This window comes from Drosophila biarmipes, chromosome 3R, assembly GCF_025231255.1.
Source record: "Drosophila biarmipes strain raj3 chromosome 3R, RU_DBia_V1.1, whole genome shotgun sequence".
Taxonomy (NCBI): domain Eukaryota; kingdom Metazoa; phylum Arthropoda; class Insecta; order Diptera; family Drosophilidae; genus Drosophila; species Drosophila biarmipes.
The window spans coordinates 15,929,540-15,950,842 of NC_066616.1; the positions used below are offsets into that span (position 1 = coordinate 15,929,540).

Sequence of the window (21,303 nt, forward strand, 5' to 3'; positions counted from 1 at the left end):
GGCAAAATCGACGATCGCAGTGAAAGTGTCTTCGAATTGGCCAATTGCCGCGAGCCACCGCCGAGTTCGTCGCTTGAGTCTTTCGTTTGCGGGCCCTCGAACTGCCACCTCCGTTGGCCGATCCAAAGCGAAAACCGGGAGGTCTCAATCGCCCCAGGAGAGGCTGCAGAACGACTTTTCAATATTCAAAGCCACCTACGTGTCGCTTGCAACTTGTTTTGCATACAAGCAGATACACACAGATACACCGCTCCCATGCCAAATCCTGCGGCAGCGATCGTTCCGGGGAACAGGCATAAATTTTAAGAGCCAAGTAAATCGGTACGAAAGTTGTAATATCTCGAGGTATGATCTAGTTATAAAGAGGCAGGGCCCATTTTAATATATATTAACAAAATAAATATTTAACAGTTCGAATAATAATTAGTTAATTAACTTTCTATGTAGTGCAGACACAAAGCCTGTGTGTTTGGATTATTTTAACATTGTATTTATACCATACTCCATAGGATTGAAAGAATGTTATGTATAGATTTACAAAAGTAAAATTTGTTTGCTTTTAAAAGAAAATCTATTATAAAGATTTTTAATTTTTTTATTTTATAAAAGTTTTATCAACTATTTGAGATTTGGATAAAAGGCTACAAATTCTGAGATTTTAAAGCGAAGCAAGCTTTTGGTTAATTTAAATTGCTTCCTCTAAGCAGTAGAAAGTGAAAAATTGAAATTTATTTTATTACAAATTAGTCTATAACTGTTGTGTAATTTTTGATGCTTTGTCCTAGGGACTCCAATCAATTCCCTAATTTCTAAGACAAGTTAGAAAAGAGCATACACCCTAGCCACAATTTACGAGATTGTCTGCCATCGCCGAAACGAAACCAAAGCCTGAACTTGATCCACAGCAGGACCAGCTGCGCTTTTGATGTCAAGGGAGCGCACTCTGTTCGCACGGATCTGGCCATCCGCTGGGCTCCTTCTCCGCCCGGCCAAGTTATTACATCTCATATTGGGCAGCTAGACCAGTCGGGAAGTGGTGAATGGCCGAATGGCTGTGGCCGACTGGCTTTTGTTAATTTATTTTTACTGCTCCCCCAAACATGATGGAGTACTTGCAACGCCGCAGCTCTGAGGCACTGCAGCTCCACAGCACCGCCGACCAAGAAATTAAGTTGCAGTTGCAGTTGCTGCCCGGAGCCAAGTGGCAGGTACAAAAGCCCCGACTCTGTCTTCGATCCATAAAGTATTTTCCTCGGCCGTCGCGCAGGCGCAGCTAACGAGACGAACTCGGGTCCCCAGTACCCAGTCCCCAGTCCCTATCCTATATAGCGTATGCCCCATCCATCCAGCCAACCAGCCATCCAGCAGCCATTCCCCCATCCCCAGCTGCTCCCAGCTAAAGTCCAGATTCGGGCCCAATACGTTTTTAGCCCTCGGGTTGGGTTCTTTATTGTTTTCTCTGCCCCGTCGCCTCGTCGTAACTCTCCGGTGCCCCCGAGTTTGAGTTTGTGTGCATGTTGCAGACTTGTTTCATAACTGGTCCACGATTCTCGGAATTAAAGGAACAAAGGCTGGGGCTGATTTTGATTTTGACCGACAAACGTTGTCTGCGCTTGTTTGCCGTTGACTCTTCCCCCATTCCCGGTCCCTGTTTCTTTAAGTGCACCGGGGGAAAAACATGGATTCTTTAGGGGAGACAACAACCCATAAAATTAATTATAGTATTGTAGCAGAATTATTCAATTAAATAAATGCATTTCAATAAAGATTTACAAGAGGCTTTTTATTAATTGTAGAGCTCTTTTAGATCTAAATATGGGATTTTATTTTTTGAGAAATAACATAACTTAAATTTTAAAAATTTCTTCTTTTATAATATTAAAGAATAATAAAATATTAATAATTTATAAAATTAAGAAAAGATAGGTTAATATTCACTCATCATAAAAAATGATGATTTAGTTAACTTTCTTTATATTGCTTTGCCAAACATGCTTTTGCTTTAGCTGGCAGAATGATTTATACTTTTTAATCTCAAATTGAAACCTTTAAATTACAATCCAAGATCTCCCTGAAATTTCTCTCAGTGCCCAGCTGCCGCTGCTGGCTGTTTGTTCAGCCCGGCTCGAATCTTCTCGGCCTGCATCTGAGGGCAGAGGGTACTTGAAATTGACTGAAAAGATACGAATGTGCCGCACATGCGCGTAGATTATAATGAGATAAAGGCCCAGCCAGTCGGGCAGGCAAATAGAAAATAAAAAATAAAATAAAAGGAAAAAGGGTAAGCAGACAGTCCGTTGCCTGTTGGCGTGTTAGAAAACCTTTTTAACGCGCTCCGTTCGAGACGGCAACTTAATTTTTATTGCGCCTGGCTAGGCCGCAGCTCCAATTAGAACTCGAGCAATATGAGATGAAGAACAGAAGGGACTTAAGACCTGGACTTATGGGCCTCTGGGGACCCCGAAAAATAACAGTTGATTTCATGTGTTAACACTCGAACGATCCTCGAGAAACGCTCTTGCTGCTCCCCACGGGACAACCACTAACCAAGTAAACAAATTAGTATTCAATAAGCGTAGCTTCTGAGCCGGTACCATTAGCCAAATTGGTATACTGACCATACAGACCATACTGGGCTATGGCCATAATATCACCATCTATAGTAAATACAGTTTAGGTATATGGAAAAGTTCAAACAAAACAAGCGCCACCTTCGCGGCGATTTCTTCTTTATTTGCCAGGGATCCACATTCCCCCGCTAAAAATTCGCGGAAAGAGATTGGCAAAAGCGAATGTGGAAAACTTCAAGATACAGATGGAGCTGGCGAACAGAGCGAAATAAAATTCACACACGAGATAAAAATCGGAGGAACTCTAGTACGTGAGCTTGGGCCTCTAGTATTTATTGTCATACACAGTCTGTCACTTCTTTTAATTGTTTATGACCTTGTTAGAGCTGTTCTCTTCCCTTGCCTATTTTTTGGCCAGCCTTTATTGTTTACTCGTACCAACCGGAGCGAGGGCGATCAACTTTGGGACGATCTTGTGATTACGGTATGCGCAAATTAAAACGAATTCTTCTTAAATGTTTCCCGTGGCGAGAAGCTTTTCGGGGCAAGTGCACACTAACCGGTTTGTTGGAAATAAATGTATTCGATTGAGTCCATACCTAAATTGCCTTTATATCTATCGCCTTAGCGTCATCGGGCTTTCTTACATACTGCTCCACTTCTCGCTGTAATTACCTGATAATCAGAGACTCATTACGTAAATTGCCAATTAGGAGCCGGCCGCTCAGACGAAAGCTCCCCATTGATACGCTGATTTGTCTTTGCTTTTGCAATTGGTTTCATTTAGATGGCAATTACAAGATTGGTATTGGGATTGCGTGCACACAACGAAATATATGTGGTTATCAATTTTGAATGAATGGGGAGGGTAATAAACAATATAAAAGCTTATTACCAGGGCAAAGGAACAATGTAAACATAAAAAACTTGATATTACCTATTTTAGCAAAGGAGTTTTATTAAGTTGTTGATTTATTCACATATAAATCACGCACCTAAAGAATTCGCGTTTTACATTTTTTTGATTTTAGGGTTACTCTTATTTTATATATTGGCCCTTAGCAACCCTTTATCCAGACACATACAATAGTTTAATACAGTACCACAGAATCTAAAGAATTCGATTTTCTTTTATTTCAATACAAGGGTGATTTTTAAATTTCTGTGTTAGTCCTAAAATCTTTTTCGACATTAATTAAGGTCGCAATATGTGTATGATTATTCTTTCTGTGCAAAGGCATGTCGGTCTGTGGGCGTGTTCCCATTTAGCGGGCAATTTTCCTCTTATTAGTGTTAATGCAATGCCAAAATGCACAGCAAATCATAATCATTTGCCGGATCACAGTCGGCTTGGCGGCTTTCCAGCGCAAATTAGACAAAGTCGACTTTCACGCTCGAAAGTTTTGCGCTCGAGAATTTCTCTTTCGCAATAATTGACTCCAAATCTCCTCAATTAAGCATTTGCGAATGCGAAACGCGACGAGAGATGCACGTCGAGAACCAGAAATAAACACACACGCCGGACTTCTTTTCGGTTTTCTCGCCGTCCGTACGGTTCGGTTATGTTTCTTCTTTTTTATGAGACTACCAGGTTGAGTTTTTGTTCAGGTTTTCTGCTCCACTTTCTGCTCGTCCCGACACGCTGACGCTGGTGACACGGATGCGGATGTGGTGCACGGTAAATCCGCAAGCCAAACAAGTTCGGCTGACAATCAACATCACTTTGCAAGTGCACACAAAAGTGGCGCATGGAAAACCCGGTTCCAGATCTTGAAGGTATAAAAACCCCTCTTCTGGTGACCTTACCAAAAAATTAGCAGGCTATACGACGGTTATTATGCCTCAGTTTTTGGCACGTTTCCCTGCTTCACTGGTGGCCCTTGTCTTGGCCATTGACACAGCCCGCTTTTTGTCTCTCTGGGGCCATAAATAATCTCTCGGTGTGTGTGGCCCCTTCGGTTTCTAGTGGCACTTTGTCACTATTTTGTATCTTTCGATTTTTTCCACCGCCGTCGAGTTCAAGCACTCGCCTTGACCAATTTCGGGCAGGGTGGGCCCGAAGAGCCCCCCAAGCGTTCGAGTACCGCGGCACCGGAGTTCAATGTCATGTCGGAGTTACTCTTGGGCTGGCCTCCTCATTTCCCCATTTTGTCGGACACCATTAAGTCGAATTTAATTACCCGAGTAATCGCAAGTCAAACAATTAAAGAGGTGCGGCCCAAAAGAGCAGGAGACAAAGGTTTTAATATGGAATTGGGTAATTACGAGGGCGGCTCTATAAGGTTACAGATATTTTTAGGGTTTTCAAATAGATTCTGGTTTTAAAGTGCTTGAAAATTTAAAAAAGAATAATAATTATGGGTGATATTAATATATAATGTATTGCATTTTGGTATCTTTAAACCTTTTTAAATGGCCTTTATTGTTAGGCTTTCTTTTTTCTTCTTTCGCATAGAAGTTATTTTTGCACGCTTTTCGTTCCACTTATTTGGAGCACTCGAGTTGACGCATTTCTCGTGTTTCATCATAACTTGGCCTCACGTAACTTTCGCACTTTCAATTTGTGAATTAGCACACTCGTCAATTAGCACATTTTTGTAATGTGTGCTTCAATGACCCCAATTGCTCTCGAAGTGGCTGTATTTCGGGTGAGTTCAAAGTGATATGCATTATTCGCCTGACTTTTCTTTTCCCTCTTGGTTGCATTTTCAGTTACCTTCGACTTGTGTGGGGTTTCCAGCCCCGCCAACTGTCACCTTAGCCCGGCCCACTTTCAAGTACATTTAAATGAGCGCAAACAAAACAATTTGGCTGTCCTTTTGTTCACCCCTGCCGACTTTCAAGGTGAGTTTTTCGAAAGGGAATCGATTGATTTGGCCAGGGTCCCGGCACCTCACCTAAGGCCACACTTTTGCGGCTTCTCCGCCAGCGGCGGATGATGAAAGTGCCCCACCCCAAGTGGTTGGGTTAAGCCCTCGATTCCACCTTGCACAATTTCGGGTATGCCACCAGATCTTGAGTCATGAGTGCACTGCGCCATTTTTATTTTTAGTAGGCAGCTATAAAATCTGTTGGCGTTTTCATTATTTTCGTTCGGCTGCATTTTGTGTGAAGCAAAAATCAAACAGCCAGCAATTGCTAGCGTATTAGTTTTCTGGCTGCAGCTGTCGCATTTCCCATTGCACTTAAACAAAAACATCACTTTTTGGCGGCGGCACACGCGGCGGCTACGTAATTTCCTATATTTGATGGCAAACAATACTATTTATTTAGCTGGCAGCATTTTTGTGCAACATAAATTAGCCCCAAGCGAGAACATAAATTTCACTTTTGCGCGAAGCGAAAACAAGAAAATTTTCCGACTGACAGAAAGTTTAAAGGAAAAGTCAAAAGAGCAGAAAAGCATTATATTTTATGAATAGCTAAAAGTTTAAAAGATACAATACCATTTTAAATGTGACTAATAGTATATGATTTGTATGAATGGTTTAGAATAACAAAATTGCTTAACTGTTTTTATTTCTATTTATTTTGTATTTAAACAGCTTCTATAGAAAAGGAATATTAAAGTAAAAAATCGCCATATCCAACATACTCTAAAACCAAAAAAAGATACAAATCTGATAAATATTTATATGATTTATAAAGATGCTATTCCACTCGTTGGGGTAAATATTTACTACTATCTTTAACTAGTTTAAGGTATTTTATATCTCAAAAAGTGATTTCTCTTTAGTTAGTTAGCTCTCTCCGACAATTTGTCACCTTTTACCTATCGGAAAAACCATTTTAATTAGCCGTGTTATCGATTGTTTACTGTATCTGGGGGTATTTTTCGAGCTTGCAAAGTTTTTATTTTCAATTTGGCGCCATTCCAAATTAGCAAAACCGAATTAACGCAGACACAGTCAACAGGGGACGCCATATGCCCCTCCCAACCACCCAACCCACCTCATCACCACTCTTTATCTCGCGTTGAATTTCAATTTTCCACTATTTTCTCGGGTTCAACACTGCGTATGAGCAATGTGCAGGGCGGCAGAGTAAAACGCCAAAGGCAAACATTACCAACTAAATCTTGGGTCTTCTACGGCATCGTAAAACGCAAAAAAATATTGCCAAGGCACTGGAAATTAGCGAAGAGGGTGGATTGTTTGTGGGCAGGATCCAGCCATCCGAAGGAACGTGAAAAAATCTGAATGCGTTTCCGAGGAAAATTTCAACGACGGCGACGGCGATGTTTTTTTCTTCCAGGGGGCGTGTTTCTCGGCTAGAGTTTTGTTGATTGCGCCGCCAGAACGTTCCGCAAAATTGCCTTCAACCCAACAGTTTGACAGAAAATTACGAACAATAATGCGTTCTGTTAATGGCGGCGGCGTTCCCATTATCATCGGGCGGAGGGACCAAAGCCAGACTTTTGCAGACAAACCCATACCATGTCGCCATAACTTTGCCCATTTGGGACATAAAAAGCCCAACTATTACGGTCGCGCCAATTTAATTGTTGGATTTTCGGGTGCCTCTAGCATTAAATTAGGTTTGATTAAAGTCGCTGCCGGCGTTTTGCTTGGTGTGGCTGTGATTTATGGCCACCATTAGTTTAATCAAAATCGGCTAACAACTTGTATCTCTGCCGAGCGGTTTTCAATGCATTTTCAATCCACATTGCCCCACACACATGTATCCATAAATGAAAATTTACCCTTTTTGTGCATCCGAGCAAATGTGGCCATAAGTCTGGATGGCTCGACGGCGGTGTCTGGGCCCAAAAACCCAACCAGAGGCCGACGAGCTAAGGGCCAGACTGTAACCATGGACATGGAGCTACGGCTGCATGACATGAGCGAAATTCGTTGGCACTTGGCTGGGTTTTTTGGGGGCTGAAACAAATTGTCCGCAGACTGCGGCAGTGGGAGGATGTAACAACTGGTCAGGACACTGGAAGTTGGGGAACTATTAAAAATCTATTTAGGCTGCGTGTTGAATTTATGCTGCTTCGCATGGGCTAACTTTAAATTGGATTGGATTGATAATAAACACACAATAGAGCGATGGGAAATTTGATAGAAATTATTCTTTCTTCTCTATATTAATAGATAATTCAAGGAAAGTGCAAAAAAAATTAATTTTAATATGTTTAGTAACTAAACTAAAAATCCTTTGTATCTTTTTTTATGATTTTTTTTTTGCGAAAATTTGACAAAAATAAAAATGTTGAGGTCTGAATGCAGATTGATAATGCAACAATGCTGTTGTTTCCCCCAAAGTACCGACTATTTTTGAATTTTTTTTCTCCATTTTTGACGATTGTTTTTGTTGTTTCGCCCAAAATACTTTCGGTCAAAAACTAATATTTCTTTCATCTTTCTGATATAACTTGGTCAAAATTGGTCCGAAACCTAAAAGATGCACCGTTTTGGAAAGCTAACAAGCTGGATAATTAATCGCAGACGTGTTCGAGCTTATTCTGTAAACTAAAAATTTTCACAAATTTTCACATTTTTTTGGAAGGGGTAGCATCGTCTTTTTTTGCGAAAATGGGTCAAAATTAATTTTTTTTAGGTGTGAATGCCAATTGATAGGAAATTTTATTACGAGTTTAACAAGGTATGACACTTCATTTTTTGACGATTACTTTTGTTGTTTCACACAAAATATTGCTTGTTTTTGTATCAAAAATGAACTCCATGGTTTTTGGGCCAAAAAATGATATTTCCTTGACCTCTTTTGGGGCAACTTGGTCAAAAATTGCCCAAAAGGAGTAAAAAGCACTGTTTTAAACAGCTAATAAGCTAGATGATGGATCGCAGTCATTTTCTAGTTGTTACTAAAAACAAAAATTTTTCGAAATTTTTTAATTTTTTTTAAGGCGTAGCATCGACTTTTTTTGCGAAAATGGGTCAAAAATACATTTTTTTAGGTGTAAATGCCATTATATAGAAAATTTCATTACGAGTTCAACAAGGTATGACATTCTATTTTTGGACGATTACTTTTCTTGTTTCGCCCAAAATTCAGATCATTTTTGGGCAGGGTGACATTCTAATTTTAGACCATAACTTTCCTAAAATATTAAGCTGGATTAATCTGTAATATTTTTTATTATGTTCAAATATCTTTCAAAGGTAAGGTGTTATGCTATGTAATCCAAAAGTAATTGCCAATCAAGGGTTACACCGGCGAGGAAAGGGTTTCAAAACCCAGACAAAACTGAAGGGAAACTCAACCATGTCTGCATAATAATTTCCGTAGCGTGTCATTCTGGACATAATGCGAATTTCAAGTATGCCCCATTCCCACTCCACGTAGCCCACTGTAGCTTGTTGACATTTTGGGGTTTTATTAGAATTTCAGCCAGGACTGTGGAGCCAGCCTGTGGACCCGGTGACTTTTATGCTTTGTAGGCGTCCGGAACGGAATGGAACGGAGCTCATCCCGGCTGAAGTCCTGTCTGCCTGCCATTCACATGGCAAGCCGTCAACCCTGATCCTTGACATTGCACATTGTGTGACCATCCTTCGGCCTTCTGTCACTCAAAACCCGAACCCCAGCCCCAACCACCGGCGTTGCACAACTTTTCCCAATTTATTTTGGCCATTTCTGCGGTTGTCCAACGGGCTTAAGCTTAACTCAATTTGCCACCACAACGGACTTCCCGAAATTAAAAAGGGCACGTGCAGGCTTTAAACAAGGAGCAAAAAGGTGCAATCCCCAGCTCGATGTGTGTATTCATTTCTTTAGAAAATTAGCGGCAAAGAAATAGCTTTAATTGTCGTCATTTGGCACACAAGATATTTTTGTTTATAAATAAACATGCTCTGCTCTTTTTTCTTGGCGTTTCGCTAATATGTAAACAATTTGACTGCTGGTGCTCGAGTCAAATGAAGGCGTGGGCGAATGGGCCAGACCCAGGGGCGACCCACCCTATGGGAAAAGTATTTATTGGAGAAAAATAACAACAGAGCAGGGCAGACTGAAATGATACCGCACCTTTTAGCCATATCCCATAAACAAGAAACTACAAAAGCCGCAAATCCACCAGGCTGGCAGAATCAACAAACATAATTGATGATATTTTCGAATTAAAAGGGAATGAATTAAGGCGAAATCCAATAACGAGGCAAATAAATCACAGACTGAAAAACGAGAAAGCCAGCAAAAGTATTTTAATTTCAATTTACATATAATGCTGAGAGGAAAAACTAATGGCAACTGAAAACTAAATGAAAAATATAAAAAAACGGTTTACTTATTGTAGGAAAATTTATGGGTGTCTTAAAGATTCAAGGTTATAACCTTTAACGAAATATTTCCGCGACAGCATTCAGGTTTGTTTCCGATATGTCAAAGCGAGGTGATTTCTTTTTATTTTATTTTTGGCAGACAAAGACATTGCAGACAGATTTCTCCATCCGAATGCCCGATTGCATTAAGCGAGGGAATTGCTTCGCCACGTGGAAAATGTCACTGTTTGGCGGAAGTAATCATCATCAGGGCCTTCGAGACTTTGAGTTTGGCAAACACGCTTTCAGCTTACACTCAGAGAAAGGGTAAAAGTCGAGAAGGTCCCAGAAAAACATATTTATAAGACCACAATTTTCCAAGTCTTACAACGAATCACACATATGTTAGTATCATAAAAAATTCAGTAAAAATATCTTTAAATTGCTAACTTAATCTTTCATATTTGAAAACATTTTTTAGGAGATTTACTATATAAATTCAATTCAGATATTTTTATTTATATCTGTAGATATTTTCAGTGACATTTGCTCTCTGTGCATCCATCCGACCAGTGCATTTATGTCGCCCAGACAATCTCGATGCGGCTGGAAGGCTGGTTAATAGTTCCGCAAACACTCGAGGCTGGCCAAAAACGAAAGTTGCAACTTGCAACATGCTGGTCGGCAGATGAGTCAGCGGACTGCAGCCGGAACTGGCCGGGGGCAGCTCCAAGTGGCGCCGCAGCCGTGGTTATTATGTGGCAATTATGCTAGCAACCCCCTCGGATTGCTTGGGGTAGATGTTTCGATGGGGAGACGTGGAGTTGGGAGGTTCGGAAGTGGGGAAAACCAACCCCGGGAGTTCGACGCCAGTCGCAGCACGCCATGACGTCGTCCGGCGTCCACCACAAGTTTTTTTTTTAACAACTCCCCCCCCCAAAAACCAGAAAAAAACCCAAACAAATCGTTATCCAATACCGCCCCCTCGCAGCGAACGGAAAAACAAACTTTGCCCCATGTTTGTTGTCAACAAATATCAGCTCTAATTTTTATGTACTGCGTGCAGTTGGGCATTTCGAATTTTAAGCAAGTTCGCAGCTGCAAAACTTTGGAAATCACTGGGCTTTACGGGCCGACGGCACAACTTATGGCAGTGACTAGCCGATAAACAGATACAAAAGTATCTACAAGTTGTCTCCGTCAAGAGACAACAGCATGTGTGCCTGTGCCTGCAATTTGTGCAGCTTTTGTCGCAATGTCAAGAAACTTTTGTAGCTTTCCCAGTCTCCTTTTCCCCCCCAAAAAAAACAAAACCAAACCCCCACGCAGACGGCCAACTGAGTTAAGTTGTTCTTGGCATTTTATGTGCATAGCATTTAGGGATCAAGACATCCAGAATTTATGCCCAGAGATGGTAATGTACGAAACGCATTTGCGACCCTGTACTTGGCTCAGATTCGGGTCTCCATTTATCAAGTGGTGCGAAGCTATTTTCCCAGAGCTGTCAGATGATAGTCCAACCGTATCGCATTGTTTTAGTTGCTCGAGATTACCCAAAGTCGGTTTCTAACTTTAGATTTGCATTAACTTTACTCAGTCAAATTCAACTCCAAATGCACGGGGAGAAAGGGATTCATTAAGATGAATTTTGAAATAGTTGAAATACAATCTTCTCCAATCTGAAATATTAGATATTACAATAACATTGTATTTGTAAGACCCAAAAAATAACAAAAATTAGAGATAATCATCAACATATTATATATTTTTAAGACTGCAAAGTACGATATAAAATAATATCACTTAAAACAATCGTAGTTGAGATTTAAAAAATACAGATAAGATTATAAATGGTATACAAATTACTAGAAGTGCAGCGAAATGCTTCTGTAATATGTCTATTTTTAGATGGATCTTTAATTTTTTTTTTGTGTATTTTCATCTAAGCCTCGCATTTATTTCAACCATTTTCTGGGACTGTACGTGCGTGCGGCAATTATGCATTGGGGGAAAACTTTGTAGACACTTGAGAACTCCGGGCACAGGTCAATGCAGCTCAATTAAAAGGCATGTCCAAAGGCTTTTGTGCGCGGAGCCAATTGACTCCAGCGAAAGAACCCGGTGTCGGCACTCGGGGTGAAATGCTGAAAGACTTCCCAGGACTCAGGGGTGGCTCAAAAATAAAATAACTCTGGCGCCGTCTCTCAAATAACATTACCGAGCTCCCCCCAAGAACAAGTTTAATGGGGAATTTCAATCAAGCGCTGGCTTTTGCATGCCGTTCGTTAAGTATCTTCAAGTGTGCTCCCAACCCGGGCCATGTGCATTTGATAGATACATTTGATGTGGCCACTGCACTCGCTTGTTTGTGCTCCTTCACTTGGACTGGAACCCCCTTCGCCCACTTCAAAGCCGTATCTTATCGCCTTATCTGGAATACCAGAGACGAAAACACAGACGAGCGATTGTGTTGTTGGGCGGCTTGACGTCACGACGTCATAAAGAAACTTGAATTGAACTTATTGTAATTAATACGAGTGCGATTCGCCGCAGTGTTTTCAATGCCAACCGATGGAAATGTATCGATTCTAGGCGTTTTAGCATGCCTTCTGCGGTTTATCAATAGAACACGGAGGGGGAAATATCTGTCTGGGAAGCCCCAGCAAAGCTGGCATGTGTGAGTGTGTGGAAAAGCGCTGGAAAACCCACCCGGAAGTTCGGATCCCTAATGCGTTTTTCGCTGGGCGTGTGCAGTAGATTTGACAGGCCAGCAGATACAAAGATACATTAAAACCAATTCCATATCCATTAGCCGAGAGTGGCGGGCGGAGAGTCGGGCGCCCTTAAGTGTTTTCAATTAATAACCAAACTCACAGTTGGCCAAAATGTTTCCCTGAGTATGGCGATGACAGCCGGAACAAAGTGATTGAGCCCGCCCTAAACGACAGAAAATTCGACAACCTTTTTTAGTCTAGAGTCGTAAAAAGTTGAAAATGCTTTTCCTGGCATTCGCCATCTTAATTACAACCATCACAACGCAATTGCTTCATATTTACCAAAGTACTTTTAAATGAGCAGTAAAAAGATAAGAAATATATCATTTTTATTGCATTACAAGTAGGTTAATATTTTTTGAAGAGTTAACACCATATTATTCGGTGCTGTTTATGGGTTACTAAATATTTTAAGACTGCAATTTTAGGGAGATAAAATACTAAGTTTGTATTTTTATGGTTTAACACGAGTTTGGGTCCATTAAAATGTTATATGGAGTTTATTTTTTAAAAGATGCAAATTAGACTGCTAAAGAGAATTGGTTCCAATTTATAGTTAATTAATTAGGTAATTGGGTAGGCCACTGTCATTGCTCATAATTGATTTTCAAATCAATTTCCAAGTCTTAACGTCATCGACTTAATCAATTTCCCTCAATCTTAAACGACTGGATTGTTTGCCTGCTCCCAATAATAATAATCTAATGCCAATCCATCAACACCATACTGCAATTCCATCCATCAGCACCGCAGCGCCGCCATATAGAACCGATGCCGTCCAACAACCGAGTGGTCGACTGGTCGACTGGTCGACCCATTTCTAGACACTTATTAAATCAACAACACAGCCACAATTCCTCGATGAGCTCTTGTATCCCGCTCCCTCGACCATAACTCAGGTTTTTGCTGCTGTTCTGTGCTGTTCGATCCATTGCGCAAATATTACAAAGTCAAAGTCCAATAAAGAAAATGAAAAAAGAGCCCAAGACGTTGGAGAAGTGGAGCCCGGAGAGGAGAATCGGGGTTCTCATCTTCCACTCGGGTTCTCCGGGGTCTTTTACCCAGAATTCTGCCTTGCTTTTTGCTGCTGTCTGCATGCTTTGTAATTTTTATTGCTATTTCGCTAAATTGTTGTCAATTGACTTGAGATTGGCGCAAGTTTGGAGCATGTGTTGCCAGTTTTTTTCTACTTTTTATTTATTTTTTGCTGCTGCCAAAGTTTACTATTTGATTACAAACTACTGACCATGGAGGAACGAATAAATCCCCAAACAGCTTGTAAACATTTTAGGGAAGCACATTAAACTTGAAAAGCATTTGGTCGTTTTATTAACTTCCACAAAGAGTCAAGTACAAAATATTTTATTTTGTTTCAGCTAGCTTTTTTCTCTATAAAATCAAATATTCCTCGTTTTATCTGGGCTGATCAAAAAGCAAGTACATTGCGAGGCAATCATCGACGATTCGCTGAAATTTTGATTGGCATTCTCGGCGGCCGTTAAATTTTGTTTTGCACCAGCGAAACTGCGAAACTGCGGCGCAAAAAGTCTTGTTTGCCACAAAAATAGATGGGTATCTTGATAAATAAATAAATAATACTAAAGTAAGCTGGCGAGCGGTGCAATGGCAAACGAGACTTTTGTTTAGACTTGACAAAGGCCGCAGGAAGATATAAAACAGTGGCGGAATTCTATGCCAAAATCACGAAACAAAACAATTTTTTTGGGTCATCGTCAAGCATTTTGTTGGCAGTGCTGGCCATCTGTCCGTTTGCAACAACACGATGTCGCATGTGGCCAAAAAGCAGTTTTCCATGGGCCACCTTTTCCCGAACATGGGCTCTGAAGTTCCACCGCGCTCTTTTGTCACTGTCGAAATGCTAATTTGCTGTCAGCACCCGTGAATATTCGCAATTTGTTGACCCTTCTTCATGCCCGGGTTGCTTTTTTCGGTGAAGCTCTTCTAATATTCTGCCCGCTGGGTTAATAAACTTGTTGCCGCACGACACGGCTCATAAATAAACACTTCTATTGATTTAGTACATCGACTGGGCCCACGACGCCAATAACAATCGGTGTTCTCCTTCCCTTTTTTTCGGCGAGTGTGTTTACAAGACTCTTAAGCTGCTTAAATGTGCCCCAAGTCGTTTCTTCTTTTCCGCAGAAACGCTTAATATTTATTTTGATTATACAAATACTTAATATTGTATATAAGAACATCGAACAATGGGCAGTCAACAAAAGACGGCTGTGGGCGGAGCTTCAGTTGGAAGTTCGCGGGGCCCCGAGCCCATAATGATTATTTTTGTGGTTGACTCCTCAATGGCAATCATAAATAAATGAATTCATACACCAGAAGAAAAGACACAGTTATCAGGTACAGTAGATACGAAAATAAAAATTATAGATACTAGATACTATCTACTAGGTAGCTACATTCTTCTATTACATTTCAGCTTGGAATATCTGTCGGTATCACAAAAACATTTTTCTTAGAGCCCAATATTCTACTTTTCATCAGAATGTTTAACTTTGGATATCAATTCGAAATCCCCTTTTTTTCCAAGTGCCCTGTCTTTTGATAATTCATAAGCCTTGTGAATTGGGCGCGTCGGCTGTTCAAATGAATGCCTTATGAGTATTTAAGGTGTTGGCCAAAACACTCACATGATTCAGGCGTGCTGCGATCTTGGCGTGCTCCTCCTGGTAGGCCTTTCGGGCCTTTCGCTTATCCTGTGACAGATGGGTCAACTTGTCGCAGACCACCTCCAGCTGCTCGGCGTTGAACTTGAACTGCCTGGCCTGCTGGTCCAGTTCGTCCATGTAGGATCGCCAGGACTTGGTGATCAGGCTGCCTGCAATGGGAAGAATATAACACTCTATTAGTAACCATAACTTAAAAACAAAAATTTTCATATTATTTACTTCAAAGTTACAAAATCGTCACAGTGACTTTATTATATATTTCCAGCTTAATCCAAGTGATAACAACCAGTTACATCTTATTTGATTAATGCAAAGTCACAAGACAGACTATATCTTTATTAGGCATCGTCTTAAGCCCCGTAAAACCGCAGCTAATCCACAATTTGCCCGGGGCATGACTCACTGGAGTTTTATCCGCTCAGCAGTTGGGTAAAAGTGCAATCGAAAGTCCCGGGCAGTGAATCACTTCTCTTGAGCCAGCATTAAGCTAAAGTGACGCAAATACTTTGCCCAGATTTTTGGTAATTATTATCATTTGCCAAGAAAATCAGAACTATAATAACCTAAAAGCCACGTTTGTTTCTTGGCCAAAACGCTAGCGCCTCACTAAGCGGCAAAGTCTGAGATTTCGACTTCAAGCTGCATTCAAATCGAGCGATTCAAGTTCATGGTCAAGGTGAGGGAATCGCTGAAACTGGAGATGTGTGAGCATATATATTCAAACTATATCAAATGGCCCGAACTAAATCATTCGGCTACGCCTTTGTGCACTCGGCTTGTGTGCGTGAGTCCGCATCCAGCGGATACATTTGTTTGGCCATGTAAACAGCAACGAAAAAATTTCCCAAGCGAACAAAAAAAAAAGATGGAAAAGAAAAAAACACTGACACTGACTGCAAATTATAGCAATTTCATGTGTTCTATGGGGAGCAAGACAGCTGCACTTTGTCGACACTTTGATGAGCTTGGCCAGGCCAATTTACCAAGATGCCGAGTCCTGGCCGCCGGATGACGATGCCACCCAGCGGACGGTAGTTGAAAACGATTTGCTTGTCTGGCGATTATCTCGACTCGTTTGAAATAGAACCTAACGCGTATTATTCACTTGGAAATGCGATCGAGTCACGCGATAGCCGCTGGCCAGTTTCCTAAGCTGCTCTGCCAAAACTCGCACCGAAAGGGGAAATTCAGGAAGGGATGTATGTGCACTTCTCCACCCTTAAGATAATATATGTCTTGCTTCATCCCATTGACGCCACCCAGCTCGTATGGAGGCTATTAACACTGTCATCGTACCATCCACCCGGCTTATCGACACTTGCCTTATAAACGCCGGACATTTACCCTGACTAATGGATGATATGCTGGTGAATGCCTTAACCGCACTGGCCACCCAGACAATATTGTGAGTAATGCCCAAAAGGTCAATGAAGTTCGAGATCTCACTACTATACTTGGTCCTTTTAGATATAAAGTGTATTTTTTGGAACATATGTTGGCTTAACATGGGATCTTAGGGAGGCCAAAGGTGATTTAACTTGGCAAAGTAATTTTACTTATTTATGCACATTACCTATTTGCAGAAAATGTAAGACTAATCTTATTAAAAAAAAATATTTTCCATAAATTGGGCCAAAATTTAGAACACCCTAAACTAAACATTGTTAAAATCAACAACCCAAATCTTATAAAATTAACCCTATAAAATATCACTGTAATATTTAATATCACTGCTAGTAAGAAGTAAAATATTTTAATTTTTTTTTAATTTAAATGTAATTTACAATTTTGTAATATAAGAACTTTAGGAACTCATATATAGTATTTTTAATAATGAATAAATAGCAGCACAGTAACATCAAAAATTTAAAGCATTCAAAGCATTTACAAACCCTGATAAATACAGATTCATCAGGTTTTAATTATAAATATTTCATTGCATTGTATTCCCTACAAAAAATATATAATAAAACGAATAAGCTCTCGATTAAACTTGAACGACATTATTATATCAGTCGGAGTTTTAGGATTACTTTAGGAAATAAACTCATTTTAGAGCGAATCTGAATCTCGGTTATCAAAATGGTATCTTCAAAGTAGATTTCTGAGCGTAACGTTTCTGATTTGGTTAAAATTTCGCTTAGTAGGAGTACCAAACTAAGAGGATGTTACACTTAAGAAACTAATCAACCAGACTATCTTATCAGCAGTACAAGCGGGCTCGAGCCGCGTGTCTTACCTTGCATTTCGTCAGCCCGATCGATTTTGAGACCCTGCTGGGCCACAGCCGTCAGGCTGATGGCGTACTCCTTGTCGCACTTGGCCTTCATCTGGATGGACCTCTTCATGGTCTCCATGAGCCGGAGTTCGGCGTCCTGGCGAACGATCAGCGCCTCGTGGGCGGCCCGACTTTGCAGGGCCGATGAGAAGCCCATCTTGCTCTCGATACTCCCTATTTGGGTCCCTGGTCTCTGCGATATGATATGATACAAGAGTTATATAGGGGGAATGGATTATCTTGCTTCCAGACTTATAAAGTAGTGGTTTTTAGGGGCGAGAGCGGAATTACACAAGAGACACAAGAAAAAACAGAGCGGACATGTGGCAAACACTTGTTGCATGGCAATTTGTGAAGGGGCTTCGCTGGCGTTGCTCTTTATCGCCTCACTGAAAATGAATTATTTATGTCACACCACACACTTTAGACATTTTTTTAAAAACATTTTTTCAAAATAAACTTTCACATGCGTTGACATTTCTTCGTCTTTTCCGCTTTGCTTGCATATGTCACGACATTTCGCTAATTACACACGATCTCGTCCCGGCTTTTGATTAACGACTTAATTCGAGTCACTGGCATATACTTTTTTATCCGCTAATTAACGCATTTCCCGCTCTCACCCAACACCCGAGACACTTGCACATAAATGTGCATATTTATTTTATTTTTTTTTTCGTTTTTTATTCGTGGTATTTTGAATGCAACAGTTGTCTTCACTTGAACTTTTCCCCAAGTATTTTCCAAAAGCAAAGCGAGCCCAGAGTTGCGGCGCAGTTGCCGTGCTCCTGCTGCTGCTGTGGTTGTTGTAGTTGCTGGCTTGTTGTTTTGGTTTCAAAGAAAAAAACTTGTTTTTCCCGCTTGCTGGGCGAGCAAACAAAAATAAACATTGCCCCAGGGGGGGCGGAGGGAGGTAGGGGCGAAGTCAATAAGGAAACACAGCGACAGAAGGTGTGTGCGGCAAGTACGTGTATCTTAAAGATACACAAGAAGAAAGAGCATCCCGATGTCAATTGAAATCAGGTAATTTATCATTTTGATTTTTTGATAATGTTACAAGTAGATATACTGAAGTGGATAATGATTTCCAGCAAAATTAGATGGGATAACTTCGTATATAATAGGTGAATTAAAATGAAGTAACATACATCAAATCTTTTTCGAGGGATTATAACATCTCATTTCGCATCTTAATTTAAATAATTGATGTAATTTAATATCAATTTTAGATGCTTTCAAGTATAGTTTTGACATTTTAGTACACCTATCCTAAATGGCAACTAAATTCCACTAAGTGAATCACATACGATTCGTCTTTCTTTCTGTGTATCTCATAGATGCGCCAGAACAGCAACTTGATGCATTGTCTGTATGTGCGTGTGCAGTTGGCCAAGTCGAGTAAAACATAAACGGGTTAGGCAGCAACTAGGGGAGCATCCCAGCCACCAGAACCAGAACAACAACAACAACAACAACTGCTTTAAGGAGAGTAGTATCCACACCACCGTTATATAAATTAAAAATGTAAATAACAATTTTTGAGGTGATCACGATATAAATCTCTTTCGTATTTCTCTTTAAAGGGGAACCACATTTACCGCAGATTTTCTTTGCCGACGGATTTCACTTGCAACTTGCGTAGTCAGAGGACAGTTCTTGGCACAATCATAATTAAATATAGATCGTTATCGTGTCAAAGGCCTTATCAGCGACGACGAATTGTGATTTCTTAGGCCTATCGAGGTGCCTGCACTTCACATGGCTCGGAAACGCGGCTCGGAAATTGCGAATGGAGCACGGCACACGGAATATCGGATCGAACAGAATCGGGAAATAATATCAAAACCAGGCCCAAGCGCAGCGAACCGATTGCCTCGGATGTTCAGCGGGAACTGAGCGCCGGCTAAGATACAGATACTCGGGCCGATGCGGCGAATGAGCAACGCGAGTGCGGCGAGAAAAACAGAGAAATTGAGAAGCCGAGAGAGCGAGAGAACGGGCAGGAGAACCGGTTGCCGAACACCCAGCGAACATTCTCGGAAAAGAAAGTCTCTATAAGGCAGAAGGGGCTTAATACTGGGTTTTACTGGGGGATTACTTATGTTGCCTGACTTTTGCCATTCCCATTTTGTGCTGCCTTTTGTTGTATAAAATCAGGCTTAGATGAACAAATATTTTAATTTTAAATAAAGGGAAATCTGAATGTATATAAAAATTTATTTCTTATAAATACTACAATAGTACTAACATCACGCTAAAATGCCCTTAGATTATAAAAATATCAACAAGAATTTCTTCTTAAATAAATCACAATGCTGATATTGTATATTAAATTCTTTTTTCCTAAGTTAAGTACATAGTTAAAATAAAACACTTCATCTGTGGTAAATTAATAATTAACAAAATATTATGTTTACTTTGTCAATTTTAATAAAATAGAACCCAATCAATTTTAGGATTTAGTAATATTAATACCAAAATTACTTTTAAAAGAAAATTGACAAAATACATTTCTTCAAGTTTAAGTTATGCAACAATTAGCTAAAAACAAATAATTAGATAACAAGAATTCTATCCCCTTTAATACAAGGCTTAAAGCAGTTTCAATGTTTTCTTTGATGGGTAATCCCCCACAATAGAGGAAAGTTAACTCCTCTCGTATTTTTCTGTGTTTTTCCCTGTTTTATTCCTGGTTTTACTCTGCTAGACAGCAGTGACTGTTGTAATCGGAGAATTACCAAATTTCCGCACTATTAATTACACAGGTTCGGGCCCCTCGGGCGACAGCTGCCAGGATCTGAGCACACCCACCCACCCACTCGGTCGCTTTGGAAACGGAAGCAGCTGAAATGTAACCAAAACAAAAGCTATGATAAATGCTGTGCGTAGATCTACCCTTGACTCGTCCTCCGCCAGTAACAAACACCCCCGCCATCCAAACCCCTGCAATTGTGCATTTAACTTCCCCCCTTTCATTGCCTGTCATTTCCACGATGAATGCGAAAATGCATTTGCGCATCAAACGCAGGCAGGCCAATAAATTCATTAATAAATGGGAAAGTGAAAAGCGCAGTAGCTCCACGGCTCCTGCTGCTGCTCCTGGTCTTTGTTGTCCTTGCGGTCAGAGATGGGTCTGCTCTGCGCATAATGCAAACAGTGTTTGCAAAGTTCTACACTGTCGGGAGCTTAAAATCAATGCACAGAAAAAAATTTTATATACAAAAAATTGTTATTAAAGCAAAAAAATATTTGCCATGAAACATAACAAATTATGAGTTAATAACACATTTTTTTAGTCTTAGAAAACCTTTCTTTTAAAAAGTAAATATATTATTTTAATAAACTTTCGAAAAAAATATACGTTACTCTTAAATTACTACTTTCTTTACGTTTTCCAAATCGATTACCCCAAAATATATAAAATATAATTTTAAAACGAACATTAAATTATTATAAACTTAGTGCTAAGATTTAAAAACTCAATTAAAAATCACACAAACAAACTTTGTTGAATTATTAAAATTTAATTTTAAAAAACTCATCAATGGTCAGAGGTTTTACTTTCTCAGTACACACATATATCACCTTAAATTTTAAATAATTTTTTTGGTGCGCAGCCAATCTACTCTATAATCCACCACCCCCACCACCACCTGCATAATGGATATTGAAATCGCATCGGTACTTTGAGGGGTGTGAGATATTGTACTTTATGCCGATTAATGCTGCCGCGCTGGAGGACAAACCCCCTGA

The 21,303-nt window shown here is 40.2% G+C and overlaps 1 protein-coding gene across 4 annotated transcripts in view; it reads right to left on the minus strand.

Annotated features, from left to right (window-relative positions):
- Positions 1-21,303, minus strand: part of LOC108031605 (tyrosine-protein kinase Fer) — a 34,646-nt gene that overhangs the window by 10,325 nt on the left and 3,018 nt on the right. The window contains exons 1-3 of one of the 4 annotated variants that reach the window (XM_017105186.3): positions 19,149-19,459; positions 17,512-17,743; positions 15,234-15,421 (exon numbers count right to left, since the gene is read on the minus strand). In XM_017105186.3, coding sequence (XP_016960675.1) covers positions 15,234-15,421; positions 17,512-17,707 — 384 coding nt within the window. In that variant the 5' untranslated portion in view covers positions 17,708-17,743; positions 19,149-19,459. Of the gene's footprint in view, positions 1-15,233; positions 15,422-17,511; positions 17,744-19,148; positions 19,460-21,303 lie in introns of those variants that run through there. The other 3 variants (XM_044091018.2, XM_044091019.2, XM_050889423.1) reach the window with 3 other exon arrangements.